The sequence below is a fragment of the Rutilus rutilus genome, assembly GCF_951802725.1.
Source record: "Rutilus rutilus genome assembly, chromosome: 25".
In the NCBI taxonomy this organism is placed as follows: domain Eukaryota; kingdom Metazoa; phylum Chordata; class Actinopteri; order Cypriniformes; family Leuciscidae; genus Rutilus; species Rutilus rutilus.
Window position 1 is genome coordinate 18671039 of NC_140229.1, and position 26013 is coordinate 18697051.

The following is a 26013-nucleotide window of genomic DNA, read 5'->3' on the forward strand; positions in this document are numbered from 1 at the left end:
AAAATGTGTTTTCGTCTTACCCTTATTCACTATGGTCTATTATAAGTCTATTATAAGTGTTTATATTTTAGATTTGGCAGGATGCTTTTCGCTGGAAATTGCGTACATACGACACTCGCCCTTTCGTGTCTCGTTATATCCGAAAAATTGCTCCTGCTACTATGGGTGCTGTCTCAACCTGAAGGCTGAGTCCTAGTAAGGCTGCATATCTTGGCTACCACGTCATCAAGCTCCGTCTCAATTTAAAGGACCCTTGGAAGGCAATGACTGTAGGGGGGCGATAACATGTGTGACGCAGCCATGTGCACTTACTAAACCATCTCATTCTAGATTTTAATGCTGAGGAGGACTCTAGCCAGTGTTTTCCTACGGAATTAGGCTACTTTTACACCGTTGCCGCTGGTAATTTTTGAAGAAACATGATCTTTACCCCCAGAACATGTTTTCACGGGAACGTGATTGGGCTAGTTTTTATAAGCAATAGGGCGGGCATTGTTGAGCAGACCTGGCAACCCTGACTCTAGCCTACAAGCCTCAAAAGGACTGGATTAAGAAGGACAGAGCCTCACCAGGATGCAGCTTTCCGTTTGAGAAGCACTGGTGTATGGTGTGGGAGTGGCATAGGTTCGTTGTCATAATTAGCGAGAAAGCTTGTCTTGGAGCTGCTAAATCTCGAACCTCTGGGGAATCACCCATTAAAAAAAAAGAAAAGCCAAACAGAGGAGAGTCTGCCGGCAAAAAGAGAACGTGACAGAGCTCGTAATAAAACAAGAATCAACATTGGCTTGGCTTTTTGGAGACTGTGAGAACGAGGGATTTGAAATGTTGTAAAAGTGACACAGAGATGGCGTTTTTATCACTCAACAGGTGAGTAAGGTATTTTATTGAACAGAAAAACTGCAATATGTAGCTCTCTAACAGTTCACTGTAAAGCATTTTCTATTGTGAATGGTCATATTCACCCGAAGCACAACCAAAACAATGTTCTTCTGCAAAATGCGTCCATTTTTGTTTTTTAACCACTACAGAGCAAAAAGTTGCATATTGTACCTTTAACTGTAAACCAATGGCAATCTACAGTATAATAAGTATGACTCCTCATACAGCATAGCCAAATCTGCTGTCATACTTTGCAGTGCTGTAGCTGGTGTTAGTAGAGGGTGGATGCTCAGTTTGGGTTTGGCCCACCTGGCTGTAGGCCACACCTGAACGGAAGCTGGAGATTCGGCTGGTAGGACGGCTCTCAGGTGCAGGAGCATCCTCTCTTTAAAGACAGAAAGAAAACAGAGCCAGAATGTCTTGTTATCATCATCAAAGTTCACATGATTGAAGGAAATGGAGGGATTCATGGAGGAAAATGGAGGGGTCTTATTACCTAATCTCATTGGAGAACTCTTTCTCCTGTCGATTCCTGTTACATCTGAAGACGAGAAGCCATATAATGAGCAGGACGATCATGATGAGGAGTAAACACCCAACAACGGTGCCGGTGATGACCCCCGCTCTGTTAGGAGCTGTGAAAGATTATGATTATTAAGACTGACCATTATGAATAATCAGTTAGCATCAAATCACTGGAGTGTGTCTATGCGCTTCACATACGCTTCACAGCTTGAAGGTTAAGCCGACAGCTCTCTTTCCCGACAGAATTGGAAACTTCGCAGGAATAGACACCGGAGTGGCTTACGGAGTGGTTACTGATTAGAAGTTCTCCTGTGAGGGAGTCTAATGTATAGAGAGAAAGAAAAACATGCATCAAATCTCATTAATTAAAATAAATCTGTGGGCTTCATTTCCTCCTGTATGTTAATATAAATAGGTGCAAATCCTCCACAGAAATTAATTGACAAAACGTCCCTTCCTAGCCATTTTGGGACGTATCAATTGGAAAATTTATTAAAAAACAAAGTAAATAATTATATATTTTTTTACTCAGTATATATAGACAATGCAATCTCATATATATACAGTATATATATATATATATATATATATATATATAGATAGATAGATAGATAGATAGATAGATAGATAGATAGATAGATAGATAATAAAATAGATAATAATAACAATACTCAAATTTCTTTAATGCTCTATAAGGATTTTATTTATAAATAAAATAACTGTTAGGTTTTTCTCACATCTGATTTGCTTTTATTATCAATTAATTCATTTAAAACACTTTAACAGTGCTTGCAATTAATATATTATATAAGTCTCATAACTTATATCAGTTCATAAAATAACCATTTTCTAAAAGAACATAAAAAAAAAAATCCACTTTAAATAACCTTTTTGTGGAATGGAAAGGTTCCATGGAAGTTAAAGGTTATTTATGGAACCATCAATGTCAGTAAATAACCTTTATTTTTAAGGATGTATTGGGCATTAATCAAATAAATTGTTAAATAATCCATACAGTAAATTGTATTGGCTCCACATTCTTTTGGAAAAGCCATAATTTATATATCAAAATAAAAGACGTAATTTAGCTATCAAAGTGATGGTTTGCATACTATTTTATAGAGTCAAAACTGTTTGGAATCACTGATGGAAAAGCAGCATTTCATTACAATACGTTACCACCAGAGGTAGCACTAACTCTGAATGGCGTCTGGAGGAATGGAACCTCCGCTCTCTCTCCTCCATGAATACAGCAGAGGTGCAGAGCCTTGATCCGATCTGCAGCGGAGAGATGCTGTCTCACCCACAGCTTCGCCAGCATCAACCCAACACTTCGGCACGGACGGCCTCACTACAACACAGAGAGAGCCAAAACATTGTTATTCTCCCATACAAATTCAAGGTTGTTTGAATGATTGCATTGTGCAGTTCTGTAGGGAGCCGAAAGCACTGCTGAGAAATGGTGCATGCTTTTTCTCAAAGACTCTTCTCTTCAATGTAATCCTTTCAAAATCAAGGAAAAATCCAATTTTGAACAAAAAGTCTTCTACTAGAAGAACTTGGGAACTTTTGTTGGAGGTAAAGCAGCCAGGTTGCCTGAACACTTCTCCTCACTTCTATTGGTCAAACCAACCGATAGCTCCACCCCCAAACTCACACCATTGGTTGAGCCCTTTGTTGCTGTGAGAAAAATCTAATTCTTTGTAATGGAAGAGTTTGAGCCTTTAGACAAAATATAAAAAAAAAAAATTTTGTTGAGTATTATATATGCACATCAGGAATCCTACATCAGGATTTTTTGGCTCACATTAGGCTATGAAATGATACATGCACAAATACATTTTCCTTAGATGCCTGATGTATCATATACTCGCAATTTAATGTGATTTTAATGTAGGGATTATGGATAAATTCTTTATCCATGATCCCATAAAAAATAAAATAAAATTCTGGTAATCTTTAATCAAAATAACTTCCCCTCACTCTTGTAGTGAAAATCTCTTCTCTTCTTTGATGTGTTTACTGAAACAAGGGCGAGACAACCTGTCAATCACATGAGATCGACCAATAGCAAACCACAACAATCCAATCAATTCCACATGGACAAAATCAAGCCCCGCCCTACATTTTTTCTTGCTCGAGAAGCCGTTTCACTCGGATAAACGTCACAATAGGGAAGAAAAGATCATGGCAGCAAAAAGATTCCTCATAGAAATGCTCTGTGTAGTACTCAAATACTGGAAATACATGACATTACCCATCACAATCAGAGATATTTTCCGACTGTCCACCCCAGGTGCCTTTTTAACTTTGCACTGATACGTTCCAGCATGACTGACCATCAGCGAGGTAATAGATAGAGATGCATCTCCCTGGGCAGGGTCTACAGCTGTGAAGTCCACACCTTTCATTAAAGCAGGGTCACCATGGGTATATCTCCTTCCACCTGTATATGATATGATCTAATAGACAACAGATTTAAATAACAGTTCAAGTTGATAGTTGTTTTTCAACACATATACGTAAATCACCAGTAAGAGTCTGGTCAAAGCAGTGCCTAAGGAGATTATATCATTTCACTGATATAAGCAGAGCCTTACGCACCATCTGGTCTTTTTTTGTGGTGTCTGGACTGACAACTGACCACTCAATGTCAAGCTCGCCGATGTCTGCTGGACTTGACGTGTAGGTGCAGTCTAGTGTAACAAGTTCCCCTTGAGCCATCTGCATAGTCTGTGGTCCACTGGAGGTCACTTTCATCGCTACTGACACATCTGCAAAAGATTGATGTGCATCTACTTGCAAAATTCTCTAAATAGTCCATGAGCCAGGGCCCCAAATTTGGTCCATCGGTATCATCTGGGGGGGCAAATGCTATCATTGTTTTTTGGCAAGGTATACACCCCTAGTACTAGAAAAATCACGATAGCAGTGCAGCGGTGGTAGCGAAATCACTTTTTTCAGCTCATGAAGTTACTAACCCCCTAAGATAAATTCCGTTTTTGAAATCTGGTGTATATCTGGTTTAGGCTCATGCTAGGGATATTGTCAATATTCTATAATATGGTGCTTGGTATCGTTGGAAAGAGGACCTTTTAGGCTTTCATTTAAGCCCAGTACTGAATCTGTCTGCCAAACACAGAGGTCACAAGACTTCTTTAAACCAGAAATAACACACATTTTTTCACAATTTCCGCCTAAACTGTATGCTTTCTTTTATCCTTGTGGCATGAAAGAACACCATGGACACAAAACTCAACAAGTCAATACTCAAGGCACTCTGATGACTCAGAAAATGTATAATATACCCATACTATTTATTTGTGAGAGCCTTAAATTAGACTTGTGCAGCCAGCACAAGTCTTCAAAATAGAATAGAGCCAATAAAATGGACAAATAGAATACCCTATTAGTCCAGGGCCAAATGGCCTGTTTATTCATGTACAGTTGTAATAAAAAGTAATTGTTTCAATAGTGTTGTCAACATAACACTTGTAAGTGGTTTAACAAAATGTTTCTATCATGTATTTTGATATTCACCCACTTTCAGTTAGAATGTCAGAAAGCAGCTCATGCACGGAATGTTGATGGATTTTGACAGTTTGACGAGGTTTTTCCAGTTTTGTGAAAAGATTGTTGGTTCAGTTGACTGGTTATAACAACACTACCAACTATGCCATCTTCAATCAACTTCCATTAAGTTCCAGGGGTATTAAATGTAAGTACAAAATACTTTTTCTCTTGTGCTTGTGAATTGGTGGGGAATAGTAGCAGTAGTAGTAGCTAATGTAAGCTTGGTGTTTTTCACACTTAGTATACTTCTTTTGAACTTAAAATAAGAAAGTATACTTTTAGTCTACATGTTATGTACTTCTCAGAAATATACCTAAAATTACACTTCAGTGTACTTGATTTATCCTGAGAGAAAAGTCCAGGGCCCGTATTCATAAAGATTCTAAGAATCCTCTCAGAAAACTCTTAATTTAGCTTAAAAACTTTTACATATAGAGTCTTAGCTTAAGAGCGATTCGGGGCCGATCTGAGAGCAACTCTGAGCAAGGAAAAGACAAAAACTTTCATCTTAGCGAGGAGGCGGGGCTGACCCCGTTGCTATGTATGACACAATCTTTTGAAGACTGTGATTGGCTGGTTGTCCAAGAAGGAAAAAAAGAGTGATTTTAAGTATAGGGTCTATTCTAAGCCTTCACTTAGAAATTACATGTGACTGTGTACATTACACACTGCTGCATTGTTGCATTTTCCCAGTTGCCAAATATCGTAATGTAGTGATTACTTTCATTTCTGGCGCTATGGCATTTCTGCGCTGTGTCGGAGATGTTTGCACGTCTCTAATAAGATCAGTCACAAACATGATCCCTGCACGATCTAATCTATAGCGTCTTATTAACTCACTGTCATTGAGTCCCATTGTCTGCAACAGATTTTTTCTCCCTCTTCGTCTTTCTGCCATGATCTCCTCTGCTAAAGAATCTCTTCAGCCTCTGAAAAGTCCTCGTCCGTACTCCTAACAATTTTGAGCTTAAGACCTCTTTTAAGGGTTAAGATGCTTTCTGAATTACTTTTTTCTTTACTGGGATTTGTTCTTTAATTTTAAGAGTAAACGGACACATTTCTAAGAATTTTCTTAGAATTTTGTCACTAGGAGCAACTCTTTGCATTAAGATTCTTTATGAATACGGGCCCAGGTATATTTGGCCTGTACTTGAACTCAATCTTTTGATCCAGATATACTTAAAAGAATAATTAAGAAATCAAAGCATACTTGTCTTGTAGTTGTGTTAACTCTTTTGATTGAGTAGTCAATTAAATTTTTTTTTTTTACATAGTTTTTCATATACATTGTTATACATTACATTGTTTGAAAATATTGATTAGAATATTGATATAAAATAGCAATTTACTCTAATTCTACTTTTTTGTTTAAAATGTTGCCTTTCTTTATGAAACTTACTGACATTCAAGTGTTGATTAAAAAAGGATGCATGAAGCTAATAAAATATTTTTAAAATTAAAGTACAGTTAAAGGTATTTTACAAGTGCAAAAATAATATATAAATAGTAAACTATAAGTATAGTGTTATGTTCACTTAAAGAAAACTTACAAGTATACTTGCAGTATAAACTACGAAACTAGTAGTTTACTGAGAGTACACTTCAGTGTGTACTTTCATCAACTAAAAATTGTACTGCTTGTATTATAAAAGTAAACTACTAGTATACTTATAAGTAACTTGTAGTACAGATGCATTACAAATGAGAAACCTAGTTGTGTACTTAGTTTACTACTCTTACAAATACTAAAAATCCTAAAAGTGGGCCAATTTAGTCCCAATCAGTATTGAAATAGTACACAAGTTTACTACAAGTACACATTGATATTAGTATACTTACTACATAAAGTATACTTAAAAAATATACTTGAAAATTACATAAAATGAACATGAAGACATGCACTTTTATGATGAAGAGATGCACTTTTATGATGGATAGATGCTCTTATAATGGATAGATGCACTTTTATGATGGATAGATTCACTTTTATAATGGATAGATGCACTTTTATAATGATGGATAGATGCACTTTTATAATGATGGATAGATGCAATTTTATATTGGATAGATGCACTTTTATAATGGATAGATGCACTTTTATAATGGATAGATGCACTTTTATAATGAATAGATGGACTTTTATAATGGATAGATGGACTTTTATAATGGATAGATGCACTTTTATAATGGATAGATGCACTTTTATGATGGATAGATGCTCTTTTATAATGGATAGATGCACTTTTATGATGGATAGATGCACTTTTATGATGGATAGATTCACTTTTATGATGGATAGATTCACTTTTATAATGGATAGATGCACTTTTATAATGGATAGATGCACTTTTATAATGGATAAATGGACTTTTATAATGGATAGATGCACTTTTATAATGAATAGATGCACTTTTATGACGGATAGATGCTCTTTTATAATGGATAGATGCACTTTTATGATGGACAGATGCACTTTTATGATGGATAGATGCACTTTTATAATGGATAGATGCACTTTTATAATGGATAGATGCACTTTTATGATGGACAGATGCACTTTTATGATGGATAGATTCACTTTTATGATGGATACATTCACTTTTATAATGATAGATGCACTTTTATAATGGATAGATTCACTTTTATGATGGATAGATTCACTTTTATAATGGATAGATGCACTTTTATAATGGATAGATGGACTTTTATAATGGAGAGATGCACTTTTATGACGGATAGATGCACTTTTATAATGGATAGATGCACTTTTATGATGAAAGATGCACTTTTATGATGGATAGATTCACTTTTATGATGGATAGATTCACTTTTATAATGATAGATGCACTTTTATAATGGATAGATTCACTTTTATGATGGATAGATTCACTTTTATAATGGATAGATGCACTTTTATATAGATGGACTTTTATAATGGATAGATGCACTTTTATGACGGATAGATGCACTTTTATAATGGATAGATGCACTTTTATGATGGACAGATGGACTTTTTTAATGGATATATGCACTTTTATTATGGATAGATGCACTTTTATAATGGATAGATGCACTTTTATAATGGATAGACAATAATAGATTTTTACAGCGATTGATTCCTGCCGGTTCCATAATGAGACTGGTGCGGCCAGAGACATTTTGGGCGCTGCGGCATATTAAATATATTATAAATAGTTTTTCCGCGTGAGAAATACAATGTGTGGCGAGAGGGCGTGACAAAAGACCGAAATGAGTGACTGTCATGTGACACTTGAGAGCCCTGACTGCACTGTAGTATTTACTGTTACACTGTTTCATAGATTAATCTATGCCAGTCTATGATTAATCCAGTGGTTCCCAATTCCAGTCCTCGTGACCCACTGCTCTGCACATTTTGTAGGTCTCTCTTATCTGACACTCAGTTCAGTTCATGGAGTCTCTCCTAATGAGCTGATGATCTGGTTCAGGTGTGTTAAATAAGGGAGACATACAAAATGTGCAGAGCAGTGGGTCACGAGGACTGGAATTGGGAACCACTGGATTAATCTATGACAGCCAGTTTAACCTGCAAGCTAGCTAGCCTGCTAGATAGCTAGCCTGCTAAAAACGCCAAGCTTACATTAGCTACTGCGACTATTCCCCACCAATTCACAAGCACAAGAGAAAAAGTATTTTGTACTTACATTTAATACCCCTGGAACTCAATGGAAGTTGATTGAAGATGGCATAGTTGGTAGTGTTGTTATAACCAGTCAACTGAACCAACAATCTTTTCACAAAACTGACTTTTTAAAAAACCTTGTCAAACTGTCAAAATCCATCAACATTCCGTGCATGAGCTACTTTCTGATATTCTGACTAAAAGTGGGTGAATATCAAAATACATGATAGAAACATTTTGTTAAACCACTTACAAGTGTTATGTTGACAACACTATTGAAACAATTACTTTTTATTACAACTGTACATGAATAAATAGGCCATTTGGCCCTGGACTAATAAGGTATTCTATTTGTCCATTCTATTGGCTCTATTCTATTTTGAAGACTTGTGCTGGCTGCACAAGTCTAATTTAAGGCTCTCACAAATAAATAGTATGGGTATATTATACATTTTCTGAGTCATCAGAGTGCCTTGAGTATTGACTTGTTGAGTTTTGTGTCCATGGTGTTCTTTCATGCCACAAGGATAAAAGAAAGCATACACTTTAGGCGGAAATTGTGAAAAAATGTGTGTTATTTCTGGTTTAAAGAAGTCTTGTGACCTCTGTGTTTGGCAGATAGATTCAGTACTGGGCTTAAATGAAAGCCTAAAAGGTCCTCTTTCCAACGATACCAAGCACCATATTATAGAATATTGATAATATCCCTAGCATGAGCCTAAACCAGATATACACCAGATTTCAAAAACGGAATTTATCTTAGGGGGTTAGTAACTTCATGAGCTGAAAAAAGTGATTTCGCTACCACCGCTGCACTGCTATCGTGATTTTTCTAGTACTAGGGGTGTATACCTTGCCAAAAAACAATGATAGCATTTGCCCCCCCGTTGATACCGATCAACCCCTCTGGCTCATGGACTAAAAGAGATGTTCAGTCATGACATCAATGACTATGCCAACCTAGAAGGCTTATCGATATCAGCTTCTCTCTTTATTTATGAGTAAAAAAGGCTGCTTAACTACTTGAAGAAATGTTCATGTTTTGTTAAATATTATTAATATGAAAACCAAAATCCGCCACATTTACCTTTGGTAAAACATAATTATGAGATAAAAAGTCTTTATTATGACATAAAAGGTCTAAATTATGAGATACTAAATCATAATTATGAGATAAAGATCAAAAGATGAGATAAAGATCGAAAGATGAGATCAAATTTCATAATCATGACAAGTCAAACTTACAAGATAAAAGGTCATTATTATGTCATAGAAGATGGAATTATGCAACTTGTTATCAACTTAGCACACAATGGTTCCAGAGTTAATATTTTAGGTATGACTGTATTTTTTTGTTGTAGAACATGACTTTATTTTACACATTAATTGAAAACTACTATTCTAATTTCAGAGGGAATCCATGGACTGAAAATGCAAACTCTGTCATTTCAGAACTACAAACTGAATGTTTGTAGACTGTAAATATAGAATTTGCTCAACAAACTACAAAGGCACTTTTCTTTGAACTATGATATATTAAAGCTTCAAATCTAATTGAAAATGAAATAAGTTATGAGAATAACTAGTCTTTTTAATTATTCTGTTCTTTCTAGGTCATTCAGCTTTTTTTTTTCTTTGTCATTTAAAGTCTAAGGATGATTATTTTCAATTAGCCTGTAATTCCAAAAATCCTGGTTTCATACTGAAGTTCCATCCTGGTGCTCCCTCATAAATGATTCATATGGGCTCATATAATGAAACTCTCCAAATGACTAATATCTGGATTTTGTCCAGATGCTTGTGAATAAATCCCATCATACATCCATGACTTGGATGAAGGAAAACTTTCAGGCCTAATTGAAGAATTTTAGCAGGGTTGTGAGCAGAATGCCATATTATCTGGTCTAGTAATGGTGCTGGAAATCAAGTTTGAAAGTACAATAAGTTTTTTGCAAAGAAACTTACTTGCTTTGAGAAACACGGCGAGCGCAGTCAATATCACAAATGAGGACAACGGGGACAAATTTCTTCGTCTAACGCAAGGCCATTTTAGACATCTGTGAGAGATGAAAGTGAAAAGAGAGTGAAAGCTAGAGGAGAGGATCATGACTGAAAGAAGTTTGAGGAAGATAATGAGCATGTCTTGCTGGGTACCATATTTTGAACATTCAGTTCTTACATACAGTAGGCCTACCTTGTGTTGCAGCAGCAGTTTTGTACATTCATGTTTGGACACCCTTTTTTGTGCCACTTCCTCCCATTCAGCTGAGTGAAGTTTTTAAGACACACGCTTAAGCCTAGAAATGAAAAGAGATTGCAAAAAGGATCGATATTTTACACCAGTTTGCTATTTTGGTAACACTTTAAAATAACGTCCAATTAGTTAACATTAGTTTATGGATTAACTAACATTAACTAAAAAATAAGCAAGACATTTGTTTCTGTCACGAGTGGTTGCAGGAAGGGAGATGAAGATGAAGATGAAGATTAAGTTCCAACACGTAATTAACAAGATAACACGAAGGGTAAACAGACAGGCAGGGCAACACACGCTAAAAGCAACGTAGACATGAGAATGAATGTGAGGGACCAACTTATATAGCAAACACAAATGAGGATGATTAATAGAACACAGCTGACACAAATAAACTAATAACGAAGAGCGGGAAAACTGAACAAAGTGGGATGATGGGAATGAAAACAAACTAAAAGTCCATCATAAAGAAACTAAATTGAACATAATGGTGACAGAACGCCCCCTCCCAGTAGGCGTGACCTCACGCCGTAGTAGCAGAGGTGAGGGATGGAGGGGGTGGACAAGGAGGTGGCGAAGGAGTGGTGACAGGAGACGGTGACAGAGGATTGATGTGAGGATGACGATCCCCTGGCGGCGATGATGGCAATAGTTCACAGGCACAGACCCAGAGCTCCCCAGTGCCGACAGCCCACGGCAGAGTCGAGGGAGGGAGGAGCCAAGGTGGTGTAGTGGCCGACGACAGCTGGGGGACGACCGCGGGAGACGTGGCCGATGGATCCACAGGAGCAGACGGAGAGCCGATGGAATCGAGCGACATCACTGGCTATGCAGACCAAGGCGATGCCACGGCGACGAACGTCTGAGGTGGAGCCAGAGAACCCGAGGGCTGAGGTGGAGCTGGTGTGATGGAGGACAGAGGCGACGCCGAGGGGAAGGAGGAACTCGCGGCAGCCGTAGGGGTGGAGGGACGGAGTGCAGTGGACGGCCTGCAAGTCCGTTGCGGAAGTGGTGTGACGACTGATCAAGGGGGAGCCGGCAGGACGAGGGAACCCGGTGGAGCCGAAGGTGGGAGGAGCCAAGACGGAGCCGGACAGGCCGAGATGGAGAGAAGAGATCCGAGGGAAGAGGCGAAGCTGCAGGATCCTCTCGCACTGACGCTGCTGGTGGTAACACGACCTGCAGCTCGACGTCATAGCAGGGCTTCCACAGAGACAGCGCAGGGCTGCTGATATCCGGCAGTGGCGGGGCTGGAGGACTGGCTGAGCTTCACGGTGATGGCAGAAGAAATCTCGACAGAATGATGGTGAGTATGACACAGTCTATGTAGGTCGATGAAAATATTAGTTTATAGTTTATACAGTCAATGGTACTGTTCCAAAACAGCAATGATGAAGGTACCAGGTGGGATAGGGTGGGAGTCGATAATTCCTCATTGAAGTCAATCAGCCAGTCCTCATCGTCTGTAGTCACGACTCCCTCCTCCGCTGATGTTTGGGCTCACGCCCCTGGTCAGACTCATGATGGAGCTCCACTTCCGGGGCGAGGGTCAGCTCTGTCCTTTTCTTCTCGGGCTCTGGCTGATGCGGCGGGGGGTAGCTCTCCGTCTGTGGGGGGAATTCGCCACACGAATTCTCCGCGGTCAATGGTGGTGATTCGGGCTCTGGGTCTAGCTGTGTTCTGGATCGGGGAAGGATGCTCTACAGACACTGGATGATTGCTTCTTCCCAGTTCAGACCGGTAGTGGGAGGTCAACTGGATGATGATAGTTCGCCCCGATCCAGAACAGTGACTTCAGGGTCTCGTCGTCGAAGGGGCAGGTGATGGCGAGACGGAAAAACTCATCTGAGAAGGACAAAAAATGAGCCACGGTCGCAAACTTCGCTGCGTAATCTAGACATGGTTCGGTCTTCTGTTACGGGTGGTTGCAGGAAGGCAGATGAAGATGAAGATTAAGTTCCAACATGTAATTTAATGAAGATAACACGGAAGGTAAACAGACAGGCAGGGCAACACACGCTAAAAGCAACGTAGACCGAACAGAGAATGAATGTGAGGGATCAATTTATATAGCAAACACAAAATGTCCCAAAATTAGTAATTCCCACTTGTTATATAGCAATTCAATGGTAGTCTATAATAAAATAGGACACAAAACCTGGAAAATATTATACTGTAGCAAAAAGTAAAAAATACGCACCTGTTGTGACCTGAGGGCATTCACAGAGTGAAAAGTTTCTTATCTACTTCCCTACTGAGAGAGAAAAAACACATCTTTGTTGTTTTTCTTTTTGTAACGCACTCCATTCTTCCTCCTACACTATTTTGAGAGCCTGTAACCTCATTGTTCACCAAAATCTATCCTGCACCATGCATTATACAACACAAGACGAAACATTTTGGCTGCTTTTATGCTGATCGACTGGAATAACTGGTTCCTCTGCATGAATGTTCATCTGAGCAGGAAAATAGGCCATGAAAACAGATAAAATGGAATTATTTATAGAAACTTACAGATGGAGGGCCAGTTCATCTCTGTGTTTAGTCCTCATGCACGTCACCTTCTGAATGGCTCCACTGTGAGACAACAAGTCACTTCTGGTATCAAGTGAAGGTGGTGCCATGGTGATATGGTCCACGGAGACTGGTCTCAGGTGACAACTGGTTACTCCACTCAGAAAAACAAAGGACACAATAATAAGTTATTATAACGATTCAGTAAACACATGCCGGGCATTTTTTATTTTATCGAAAATAAACAGTTTTTCTTTTCTTGCTATGCCTTTTCACCAAGCTATGCAGTGGAAGTCCATCTAAAGGTGGTTCTTTCACAATGAACAGTGAGGCTCCACACATCTTCATGAATAGGCCACTGCAACCTTATCTTTAAGAAATGCACATGCTTGAATATAATGAGAACCATTAACATAATTGAAACGGAGAACGATTACTTACATTTAAGACATTTCACAGCTGCTCCAGCTTCACATGTGAGGCTGAGATAGTCAACAGATGGCAGTTATGCAATTCAGAAAGACAGGTGGGAAATGAAATCTTTCCTAAAGAAATACAAATAAACAAGACCATTTTTTCTTCTTCAGTTAAACCAATTCTAATCATTTGGGCTATGCTGTTCAAAGGTTAGCAGACTATCCATACAGTTAAAAATGCATACAATATAATATTATAGCAAATATGAGCACATATGGTTTCACAATAGCACATGAGAATGAGATCACAACATTTGCTTCATGACCTGATCACAACTTTTTCCTTCATTTCCATGAAACGCTAAATACTTTCTACACTATAGAACTACATTTCTGAACAAATGTTCTGCATGTCTCATGTCTAAATCAACTAATGCTCAAATTATTATTCAACATGATAAAGCTACATGTATTTTAAATATTACACATTTATACAATGTATCCATTGTCAGAAAAAAAAAAAAAAAAAAAAATTGCTGTACCCCTAAAGGTGAAAAAATGTTTTTTTCTAAGTGTTCTTTACAGTTTCCGTTGGCCAAAACAATGGTTTGATATTCTGTACAAGTTGATTTTTTTTTTTTTTTTTTTTTTGGTTTCATATTGTTGTTTTTAATATTTTTGTTTGGTTTGTTTTCTGTTTACATACACATTTCAGTTTACATTGTTTGCAAATGCCATAGTTTGATATTTTGTTGTCTAATGCAACATTCATTTATTAAATGTGACTGAAGTACTATAGCCTACACATACTTTTTGGGAGGTTTTATACAGAAATCCAAGTAGAGACAAGAGGGAGGTCTGAATGCAATAGTGACTCTCCCACTGCAGTCAGTGATCCGCTTTATCAGGGCGAAGTGCCAAGTGCGTTCACGGTCTGCAACAAGTGTGCATCATAAAGTCGAACTTTAACCATTCTTGGCTTTGCAGTTTCTCTGCAGGATAATCGAGGTGTTATATTCGCCTGTGCAACACTTTCCCTCGAGCTATTTCATCAACCCGCTGCAGGAATGAGTGAAGATCAGTTTGACGTAGTTGTCGTTGGCGCGGGCCTGTCAGGACTCAGCGCGGCCCGAAGGCTGCAAAAGAGAAACTCGCAACTCAGCGTGTTGGTTCTGGAGGCCAGAGGTGTGTTGCTCGCAAGAAAACACTTTTATCTTAGATATTCTCTTAAACTAACTACACTTGGATATGTCTGCAGTCCACATGCATAGCTATGCAAAATATGAGCATTTCTTGTTTTCTATTGGCTGCATACAGACCGTGTCGGGGGAAGAACTGTAAGCGAAAAGCTGCCAGCCGCGAATGGCGTTGACCAGTGGGACATGGGGGGACAGTGGGTGTCCAGGTAAGCTTTCCATGATTAAGTGGTGATGATGATTCCATTTTTCAAGGAAGGTTTATAATGGTCACTTTGTGTAGAGTAGACGACTCTTATTTGCCGAGAGAGTGAGGATGACTGAGAAAAAAAGAAAAGAAAAGAAAAAAAAAACCTAATCATTCATGACAGAAAACAAAATCGAAAAAATGATGATGCTAAATTATGCTTATGAGATGAAAACGAGAAATTATGACAAAAAGTCAAAATAATAAGACATTATAAGATAATTTAGAAATGATTACAAGTCATACGAGAATAAGTCAAAATTATGACATAAAAAGTCAAAATAATAAGACATTACAAGATAATTTAGAAATGATTACAAGTCATACGAGAATAAAAGTCAAAATTATGACATAAAAAGTCAAAATTAAGATAAATTAAGAAAAAGATAAATTCGAAATTATGACATATTAGTCATAATTACGAGATTAAAAGTGCGAATTATGAAAAAGTCTAAATTTTTATGCCACAGTTTAGACTTTTTTAAGTCATTTTTTCTTCTCATAAATATGCTTTAAAGTGATAGTTCTATCATCCTCACCCTCGAGTTGTTCCAAATCTGTATGAATTTCTTTCTTCTGCTGAACACAAAAGATATTTTGAAGAATGTCGGTAACCAAAAAGTTGATGGGTCCCAATGACTTCTATAGTATGGAGAAAGAAAAAAAAAGAAAAAAAAAATGTGGAAGTCAATGGGGCCCATCAACTGTTTGGTTACCCATATTCTTCAAAAATGTCTTCTTTTGTGTTCAGCAGACAAGAGAAATTCATCAACTTGAGGGTGAGTAAAAAAAAAATATGACAGAATTTTTCATACAATAAAAACAGAACTATTCCTTTAAGGTATATTTATTAGACTTTAAAAAAGTCACAATTATGGCACAAACATCATAATCTTTTAAGCTCACAATTATGACTTTATGTCATAATTTTGACTTTTTAATATCATAATTATGACTTTTGTATCTCATAATTTTGACTTTTTGTGTCATAATTTTGACCTTTTATTTCAATTATGACTTTGTATGTCAGAATTATGACTTTGTATGTCATAATTATGACTTTTCATGTCATAATTAAGATTTACCAAAGCATTTTTTTTTTTTTTTTTTTGCAGAAATGAGCTTCTATACTTAGTTGCACCAAATAAAAAGACAGCACAAAATATATCACTAAAAATCCACTCATGCATGGTCTCCTCGCTTTGGTTTTGGTTTCCTCCTGGTGCTCCCATTTCCCCCACAATCCAAAGATATCCTGGTTTAAGGAATCGGAGACACTAAATTGCAAGTGGGAATGACATTTTTCTGGCTAAAATCAATCTATTTATATTGATGAATTATTTATATATATATATTGTAATAATAAAATGTAGGCTATACATTTAAAACACGTGATGCCTTGCCCAACCTGACATTCAATAAAAGTACCTTTATTTTAAGTTTACTCTTGCTGGAATGTATATTTAGTGTGGTTGTATTGTGTTGTTTTCTTGTTACTCAGCATATACAGCATGATCATATTGTGAAGAACATAATTTATTTTTAATTTAACAGGTTTAAAACAACACACATTTGTGTAATTGGACCTTAGATTCAAAACCTCATAGATACTGACTGAAATATAGCCCTTGTGACAACTAGCCCCGGTCTCCCTATAGTTTGTTTTCGAGGTGTGATAATTGGAACACCACAAAAGCTTGTTTAAGCCTACAAGTAGTAAAAGTGTGTTTTCAAGCAAGGCATTTATTGCAGCAATCCACTACCCAAACTATTAGAAAAATACCCAGAGCTACTCTCAGAATCCACAGAGATCAATAAACAGCTGTTGCCTGGGGCTGTGAAAGCCTTCGCTTTAGACGAGAGCAAGCAAGGACTTTCATCAAGTTACACAAAAGCTGATTTGAAGCAGGTTTCCGCCTTTAGACGTCCGAACGTCCGCAATTTACTTGATTTTCATTTCTTGTAGCTCGCAGACCCATGTCATGGAGCTTATTCAAGAGCTTGGTGTGGAGGTCTTTCCACAATACACAGAGGGCAAGAAGGTGCATCACATGGGCGGTCCGCATGCCAAAATCTCAACGTATTCTTCTAGCATCCCATCATACTCCCCGCTGGTCCTGCTGGATTTCACCCAGATTCTGTGGCGGGTAGGAGAAACAGCACAATCTCATCTGACAAAGTGCATCTACAATAGAATATATATTTTTTTATTGAGTAGTAGAATGTGACTAATAGCCATCATTTCATATCTTAATGGATGAATGGATTTTGGTTCCATACGGAGTTTAAGATGCATGTTTTCCTTAGCCTATACGTTCAGCCATGAACATACGCAGTAGTCTTTTAGATTTCTCAGACATATGTGGATGTATGAGTACCGAGTGGACTCATGTTTTTTTTCTCCAATCTCTTGATGTCATTTTTGACATCATGCTAGTTATAAGCTCAACCATGAAGATATAAATGTGTTGTTGGTGTTAAGGCTGCACGATATTAGGGAAAAAACTGTTATTGTGATATTTTTTTGATTTTCTGCAATATATTGTGATGAAAAAGTACAGGAAGTTTCACCAGATGACTTGAATAGCTCTATTTGGAAAACAGGGGTTTTCCTGGGACAAAAATGGCCCAGTACTGACAATAAATCCAAAATAAATGCAAAGAAACAGTTTGTAGTATTAACTCATCTCATCCTATTTGTGAAATAAACAATAACCACTGTCAGGACAGATGCTTAGAACTATTTTATATTTCAAAATCTGTAAATGTATTTGTAGAAAGTCACTGAGTGACTGATTTGAAAAGTTAGTAATAAAATGAACAACAAAGTAACACATTACATAGAAAAAGTGGCAGGTCTATTATTTAGCATTTACACTCCAAGACTTAATGCACATATTAATGTTAATTTAAACTTTGAACTTTGCAGTAAAATATATATAATATACAGAAAGTTAGCAAAGATCGCTGCCATTATATTCACTGAAGCTGTCAATCACAACACGAGGCACACAAAACTGCACTCTTGCGAAAACCCGTTATAATCAATGAAGCTGTCTACGCTGTGCAATGAATATCTTATTCACATTGTATTTATACTTTGTTCGTTAATGAAAGGATTTGCAAGCGTGCAGAACTCGCGCTGAACAAAAACTCAGCCATTTTGAGCGGTGTTGAGCGGATTCTGACTAACTTAAACACATCTGATTGGTCATTGCTTTCACGCACTCAACAGATACGTCTGTGATTGGCTACAAAGCTTATCACTGCAAAAACATAATGTATATAAGAAACCTTTGATGCTCTTCACAGAGCACAAACACAAACACTCACGCCAGCGTTTTAAAGCAGCATCAGCGGGTACCGGTACTGCAGAACAGCAGGTATCATCACATTAAATGATCAAATAAATCTGTGGTGGGATATTTTCATCAATATTTCCAATGCAGGAAAAACCCTGGAAAGAATGAATAGGTGTAGACTGGGCGGTCATCCTTGGGTTTACTTTTAAAAGAATACACTCAAACAAGTGAACAATTAAAAAAAAATCTTTGCGCTCAAGATTTCATAGGTCACATTCACACTGTAAAATAATTTTGGCAATCGCACTGATTTTTTTTCAATAAATCGTGCAGCCCTCACTGGTGTACTGCCGTGCAAAGGCAAAAGACCGTAACTTCGTTTTTGGTCGAAAATTAGTTATTTATATTTTTGGCACATTCAAGACCTCCTTTATCATGTGGATAAGTATCTTAAATCAATTCCGTTGTTTTTTCGAGAAAATAATGAATTGTCTTAACAGTAACTTCCAAAAGCCCGTGAGAAACAAAGGCAGAACACCGTAACATCAGTTACCGCTCTTTGGCTTTGTTTTGGAACGCTCGAAATTGAGTTACGGTGCTCTGCCTTTGTTTAACCGCGCGTCAATATGAAGTTACTGTGCCGGTGTTCTATCAAATAATGCTACCTACCAGATTATACTGTTATCTGCCTTTGTTTTAATGTTAAAATTACGGTGTAGCCTGTGTACTTTGTACAGCTGCCATCAGTCCCTCTAACTTCTGATGTCCTCAGAGCTTTGTCCTGCACAACTGCGGTCAGAACATTTAGTATGGTCTGAACCCGCCGTCAACAAACGTGCGATATCGATCGCGAAGGATTATGCAGAGTTGACAGAAAAACGTTACGCATTGCCGTATCAGATGAATACAACCAAGAATTAAAGCCCCGCCTCACTCAGTTCGGGTACAGGACCTGGTTGAAACACTCATGCATCTAGCTGGCAGATTGCCAAAACTTCGTCGGCGCCTTCAGCCCCGCCCTAAACGCGGTCGAGCCAATGCTGGACTAATATATCTATGGAGGTATTTTGTCATTTCAAATGTATTAATAATGCCATCAGAATGCAACCAAAGCCCATGATAGCAATAAGTAGATAGCTATAAATAATTGTAAATCATACAAAATAAATGCCATGATCACTAGATTTTATACAGGTGTTACTATAATGATTTTGTTAATGGTGATCAGCAACTAAATATTGATAATGTGGAAGTTACTGCCTTTTGCCTTGGCATGACTTCTCACTTTTTGCTGACAATACAAAGGCAGAGTACAGTAACTTTAAAATAGTGGTCAAAAGTCAAGTTTGAGCTCAATTTTTTTTTTATGTATATAATTTCCATTAGTATTACTAAAACATCTATTTGCCAGATTTCCAGTGTCCTACCTATAATTAATTTGACGGGACAACTAAAAATCTTTAAAGTCATTTTTCTCAGTTCCACACTCTAGCGACTTAAGGTCTTTTGCCTTTGTAGGGCAGTGTACTAAAAGCATGCTTTTTCAAGTGGATTATGTGTATATCTCCTAGATCGACTCTCTCACTAAGACCATATCAGTTGAAGATCCGATGAGTTCTCCTAATGCCGAGCTCTATGACAGCATGACGCTTTACACCTTCATGGAAAAACATATCTGGACCACACGTGAGCATTGTGGATTTCTTGCATGTTCAATTCATTGCATTGTACAAAACAGCCCATTGACATTTGTTGATACTTATCTATCTGTCCCTGTGCGTCCTACAGAGATAAAAGAGGAGATAGCCTTGTGTAGCCGTATCGTGTTCGGCCTGGAAGCCTCTCAGGTGTCCTTCCTCTACTTTCTGATGTACTCCGCTTCAGCAGGGGGCACTCTACGCCTCCTGGAGACGACACCTGGATCGGGTCAGGAGTTCAGAGTCAAGGTGAGGGAGGGAGATAAGGTGGATGAACGACACAGAAACGTGACAGAGATAATTCTCACTATCTGCAATTGTTATTTAACAACGGAAGCGCAGTTTCAGATCTTAAAGAGGCCAGTCATTGCTTGAAAGCACAGCTTTTGTAATACAACTGGTTTGAAAGGAATAATTCATCAAAAAAATAAAACTTTTGTTTTTGTACTTACATATGACTTGACTTATTTCCATAGAACACAAAAGTAGACAGTTCTTGCATTATAACAACATAGTGATCAAGGCCTTTCAAACTTCAAAAAGTACTATTGTGTAACTTTAGGGTTGCCACCTTCAATAGAGGAAAATAAGGGACGCCTGGGGGGGGGGATAACTTTAAATTAAACAAATGCTTTCATACTCAAAAAAGTCTATTGGAAAAAAATATATAGTGCAGGAGACTTGCAAAGGATCTTTGTAATAAGGTTCGTAATGATGTAGATGTAGGAAGGAAGAAGACAGGGGTCGGCTGACTGGGACGCTCACTTTATTAACTCTTTTCAAACAAACAAGAAGATGCGCACAAAGCGCCTTCACCGTGTTACAGCACAGCTTTCAGACAAAACAATATTCTCAGCACAGTTCTCTTTCCACTCTCCAGCAGCGTCCTTGTGAGGTCCCAGTCCAAACTCTCTCTCGCTCTCTCTCGCTCTCCTCGGTTATATGCGGTCTCTCCACGCCAATTACTGCAATCAGACACAGGTGTTCATCATCTGCACTTGACCTACTTACTCACCGCTCGGCCCCCACCTTTCTCTCCCGCTCCAGACTTCGCGAAACCACGCCCCCCTCGCCACAATCTTCCATGAACATCATGAACATGATAACATCAGTGGCCCAGAAGTAGTAGTGTGCAGTATTGGAGCATGCCTACTTCCTTTTATAAGTGTACTTCTTGTCACTCCGTGCAGCACTGAGAAGCTGTTTGTCTTTCAAACAGATAGAGTAAAACTCTGAACAGGACTGCTCAAAGTTGAGAGTGATCAAGAGCTCACTCCTTATGAGCTCCACGGAGCACCTGTTCCTGCTGTCACTCCATTTGTTGGACATTCTGGAAAAGATCCTTTCCACATAACCAGTGGATGCTGGGATACTTAAGATGTGGCTGATGATAGACAGCATATTAGGCAGGTTAGCTACTTGAAAGAGAGCCACCCACCTGGCAGCCACGTCTTTGGACTTCCATTCATCATCTGCACCTTCTCTGAGCCCCTTCAGAATGCTATTTGCTGTGGTGCATTCATCATAAAGTTCATCCATGCTGACTTTTTGGATGAGGTTAAGCTTATTAGTGATTATCTCAGTGTCGCTGAAGGAAAGCATGCCATGGTGCAGAGAGAGAGGTTGCAGGGAGAACAGCCAGTTGTCCTCTGAAAAGTCAAACCATTTCTCAATGTATGAGATTGCTGTGTTGAGAAATTCTGTGAAATCTCTCCTTGCCCTGTCTGCATCATGTGGGAGAAGATGCTGCAGCTTCACTTTTGTTAAGTAGCCATAAAACTGGTCATCTCTTCTCTGTGTGAGTTTTTGCTTGAAGGTAGACATGATGGAATATAACTCAACACAGGTGGTTGAATCATTTTCCAGCTTCTTTACAACATCCTCAAAGAGGGAGAGGATGTTATTGGAGAACAGGAGGTAAACTTCCACATTATCAGCATCTTCCTCAGTTGAGGCTTCACTGAGCTTTAACAAAGCTCTGATCTGTCTGGGACACTCTTCTCCCAGGCTGATGAAATAAGACCTGAGAGCTGTCCAGGATTGCATAAGCCGGGAAATGGCTGGATTGAGGGACAGCCACCTTGTTGTAACATGTCGCAGAATCTCGCGGAACTCCACATCACAGAAATTGCAAAACTCTTTCAGTGATTCCCTTCGTTTGGCAGATGTGGAGAAGTGGCCATAGACTTTCAGCACAACATTTTCCACATCTACAGTGAGCTGGTCAAGAGCATGCTTCACTGTGTTGTGCACAATATGGGCATGGCAGTTCCCTTGCCGCAGATCTTTTTGCTTTTTCTTTAGGTTGGTGAAGACAGAGTTGTGGATTCCATAATTTACATTAGTATTGTCTGCACTATATGCTGTAACTTGATCTAACGATAAGCCAAATTTATCAAGGGAATGTTCTATGTAATCCATAATACCAGCAGCTGACTCATCTGCATTCTCTCCAAAATCCAGCATTTTGTTGCAGATCCCAGTTTCTGGCCTGAAATACTGTACAGCAAGGGGAAACATCTTCCTGTTCCCTTTATTTGAAGCATCCGTCTGTATGGAGAATGGGAGGGGTTTACCTGATGTTAAGACGTCAACAACATCAGCCACTGCCTTTGGAGCAAGAACATCTTTGGCCAATGCTTCTGCCTTAGTTCTCCCGATGGACATTTTCTTTATGATTTTTGAGTCATGCAGAATCTTTTGGTTAAGCTTGTGTCCACAGTCAGCACTGTTATAGCTGAGGTTATGTTTAACCGTGTGGTACACCTGCGTTAACTCAGCTGCTGTAACCTAGAGAGGAGTAGGATGAGAAATTGCTAATGAACTTGAGTAATTGTATAAGGTGGCATGAACACAGATTTTGGATAAAATATTTGTCATTGTTTGCAGACAGTAACACCATCCAAACAGTGAAACCACATAATAAATAACCGATCTACAAACATTTCTAAATTCATGTAAAACACACAATTTTTTTTTTTATTATTGGTAAGTTAATCTATTTTATATAGTCTATTGTTAATTCTACAGTAGCCTATTGAATGATGCAATCATTTAAATTAGTTAAGATGATTATTTGCTTCACATAGGCACTATATTTCTATTATTAAATATATCTCTCTTATTAAAATAATGCTTATGGCCCTAGGATGAGAATGCGTTGGTAATAAACAAATCGGTAACACTTTACAATAAGGTTCATTAGTTAACTACATTAATTAACATTAACTAATAATGAACTGCACTTATACAGCATTTGTTCATCTTTGTTAATGTTAATTTCCACATTTACTAATACTTTATTAAAATCTTGTTAATATTAGTTAATGCTTATGGCCCTAGGATGAGAATGCGTTGGTAATAAACAAATCGGTAACACTTTACAATAAGGTTCATTAGTTAACTACATTAATTAACATTAACTAATAATGAACTGCACTTATACAGCATTTGTTCATCTTTGTTAATGTTAATTTTCACATTTACTAATACTTTATTAAAATCTTGTTAATATTAGTTAATGCACTGTAAACTAACATGAACAAACAATGAACAGGTTTATTTCTATTAACTAACATTAACAAAGATTAATAAATACTTTAACAAATGTATTACTCATTGTTAGTTCATGTTAGTAAATAATACATTAACTAATGTTTAATAAATGAACCTTATTGTAAAGTGTTACCAACCAATTATTGGTTGTTTATTATTATTTAATAATTATTTCTTAACAAATAGGCAGCCTATGAAATCTAATGTAATCAATCAGAACATTATTGAGGTGATTAAAAAACTGTCATTACACTGTCTGCCTCAGGAGATGATTGAGGTATGAAGAACTGTGAGAGAGTGCTTTGATTTCTGTGACCTCTGGCATTGCGGGAATGTTGCTCTCCCGAGGCATGCTGTCGCACATCTGACAAGCCACCGTGCGCAACAGAGAACACTCGCCGACAAATTGTGCAATTGGCTTGATATTCATTTCCGCTGACACTTTCCAGCCAAGTATTTGATTCCTCCCACTCTCGTCGGTACTTTTGCATCCGCTTTCGTTTCAGCGCTGGACGCGGGGGGGGTATCTGGAGCAGCCTCCGCCATTCTTTCAAATAGACTCTCTGAGCTCCAAGTTGCCAACCCGCCCTCCTCTGACTCTGATTGGCCGTGAACCTGAAACAAACCAATCAATCCAACGATGGCAGCAGCGAGTATTACCCAATCAGGGGCAGAATAGGACGAGTCTTCACAGAATGCCGGTGGGATGATTAAATTGCATGAGAGATGCTGCATTGAAAACAACTCCGAAAATACGGGACAAACCCCGTCCCGTATTGATTCAAAACGGGACGCGCTATTTTATTCTCAAATACGGGACGATTCCGTATTTTAAGGGACGGGTGGCAACCCTATGTAACTTAAACAAAACTATACTTTTGTCTTGCACTGACAAAAAAAAAAAAAAATTTTTGAAAAACATTGAAAGGAAAATAGAAATATATATGTATAGGGGTGTATATGTGTATAAATTCAGTTGAAACACTCGATCGCCTCTTCTTCTTCTTCTGCGCTTTTTACTGGTAGTAGTGATGGGTCGTCATGAACAATTCGTTCATGACTCGGGACTACCGAGATTAACAGAGTGTGGTCCACTCGTGTCTAATTAGGTTTGATTGTCTGAATGTGCTCCACGTGTGTTTAATTAGGTTTAATTATCTGAACGTGCTCCTCCCGAACTTTGTTAATAAAACATCATGTGATGAACGAATGACTCGAACCCGAAGACTCAAAAGATGAACTAATCAATTCTGTATCCGGTACCGACTGCATAGCTCAGCCTATATGGGGCTGTCACGTCATGAACGAATGACTCAAACCCGAAGTCGATAGACTCGAAACGTGAACTAATCAATTCTGTATCCGGTACTACAGACTGCATAGCTCAGTTTACGAGGATGAACGTACGGCTTAGATCGGGAGGTGAGGTAAACTGCTGCAAAGCTCAGTTTATGAGGATGTAACGGGATGAACGAACAGCTTCGGGAGGTGAGGTAAACTAACAGATTGCATAGCCTGAAGAGCAAGATAAATTAATTAATAGTTTCTGTTTCTCATAATTTGGCCTTTTCCTTGCATTGCAATTTATTTCTTATTCTAAATGCGATCAACATTTGATGTGTTTGGGGAATTTGGCTAACGCAACATTTTAAATACATTCTGCTGAAATGAACGATATGACTCGAAAAAAGATTAGTTCATTTTGATGAACGAGATTCAAAGATCCGAGTCAGTAAAATGGTCCGAACTTCCCACTACTAACTGGTAGCAAACAGCGTTGCATTGCTGCAGGCGCCCCCTTCTGGATTGGAGTGTGGATCCCCTGTGACTGGTTGTATTCTTCGTGCGACTGCATGCACCGAACCGTACGACGAATACATGTACTGTTACACTCCTAATATATGTATATATTATGTATATATTTATGTATATATTTAATCTGTATATACAGTGAGGAAAATAAGTATTTGAACACCCTGCTATTTTGCAAGTTCTCCCACTTGGAAATCATGGAGGGGTCTGAAATTGTCATCGTAGGTGCATGTCCACTGTGAGAGACATAATCTAAAAAAAAAATCCAGAAATCACAATATATGATTTTTTAACTATTTATTTGTATGATACAGCTGCAAATAAGTATTTGAACACCTGTCTATCAGCTAGAATTCTGACCCTCAAAGACCTGTTAGTCTGC

General features: G+C 38.2%; 2 protein-coding genes across 4 annotated transcripts in view; one reads left to right on the forward strand and one right to left on the reverse strand.

Moving 5' to 3' along the window:
• Positions 1-846: 846 nt before the first annotated feature.
• Positions 847-13951, reverse strand: vsig8a (V-set and immunoglobulin domain containing 8a). 3 transcript variants are annotated; one of them, XM_084401207.1, is made up of 11 exons: positions 13848-13951; positions 13407-13565; positions 13093-13146; positions 10833-10935; positions 10604-10695; positions 4009-4178; positions 3662-3866; positions 2603-2755; positions 1603-1725; positions 1376-1514; positions 847-1264 (listed from the first exon to the last, which is right to left on the reverse strand). In XM_084401207.1, exons 4-11 carry the CDS (start codon positions 10862-10864, stop codon positions 1099-1101), a joined length of 1080 nt encoding a protein of 359 aa, XP_084257333.1. In that variant the 5' UTR covers positions 10865-10935; positions 13093-13146; positions 13407-13565; positions 13848-13951; the 3' UTR covers positions 847-1098. The 3 variants fall into 3 exon arrangements, with proteins under 3 accessions (XP_084257333.1, XP_084257334.1, XP_084257335.1); XM_084401208.1 differs by lacking the exon at positions 13848-13951 and having other exon boundaries at positions 13093-13143; positions 13407-13672; XM_084401209.1 differs by lacking the exons at positions 13093-13146; positions 13407-13565; positions 13848-13951 and adding an exon at positions 11049-11209.
• Positions 13952-14715: 764 nt separating this feature from the next.
• The window catches only part of LOC311285537 (putative flavin-containing monoamine oxidase A), a 60638-nt gene continuing 49340 nt past the window's right edge, over positions 14716-26013 (forward strand). Inside the window, exons 1-5 of the mRNA XM_084401210.1 lie at positions 14716-15007; positions 15140-15227; positions 17232-17412; positions 20139-20253; positions 20356-20513. Of these exons, the coding sequence (XP_084257336.1) occupies positions 14890-15007; positions 15140-15227; positions 17232-17412; positions 20139-20253; positions 20356-20513 (660 nt within the window). The 5' untranslated portion in view covers positions 14716-14889. The remainder of the gene's footprint in view (positions 15008-15139; positions 15228-17231; positions 17413-20138; positions 20254-20355; positions 20514-26013) is intronic.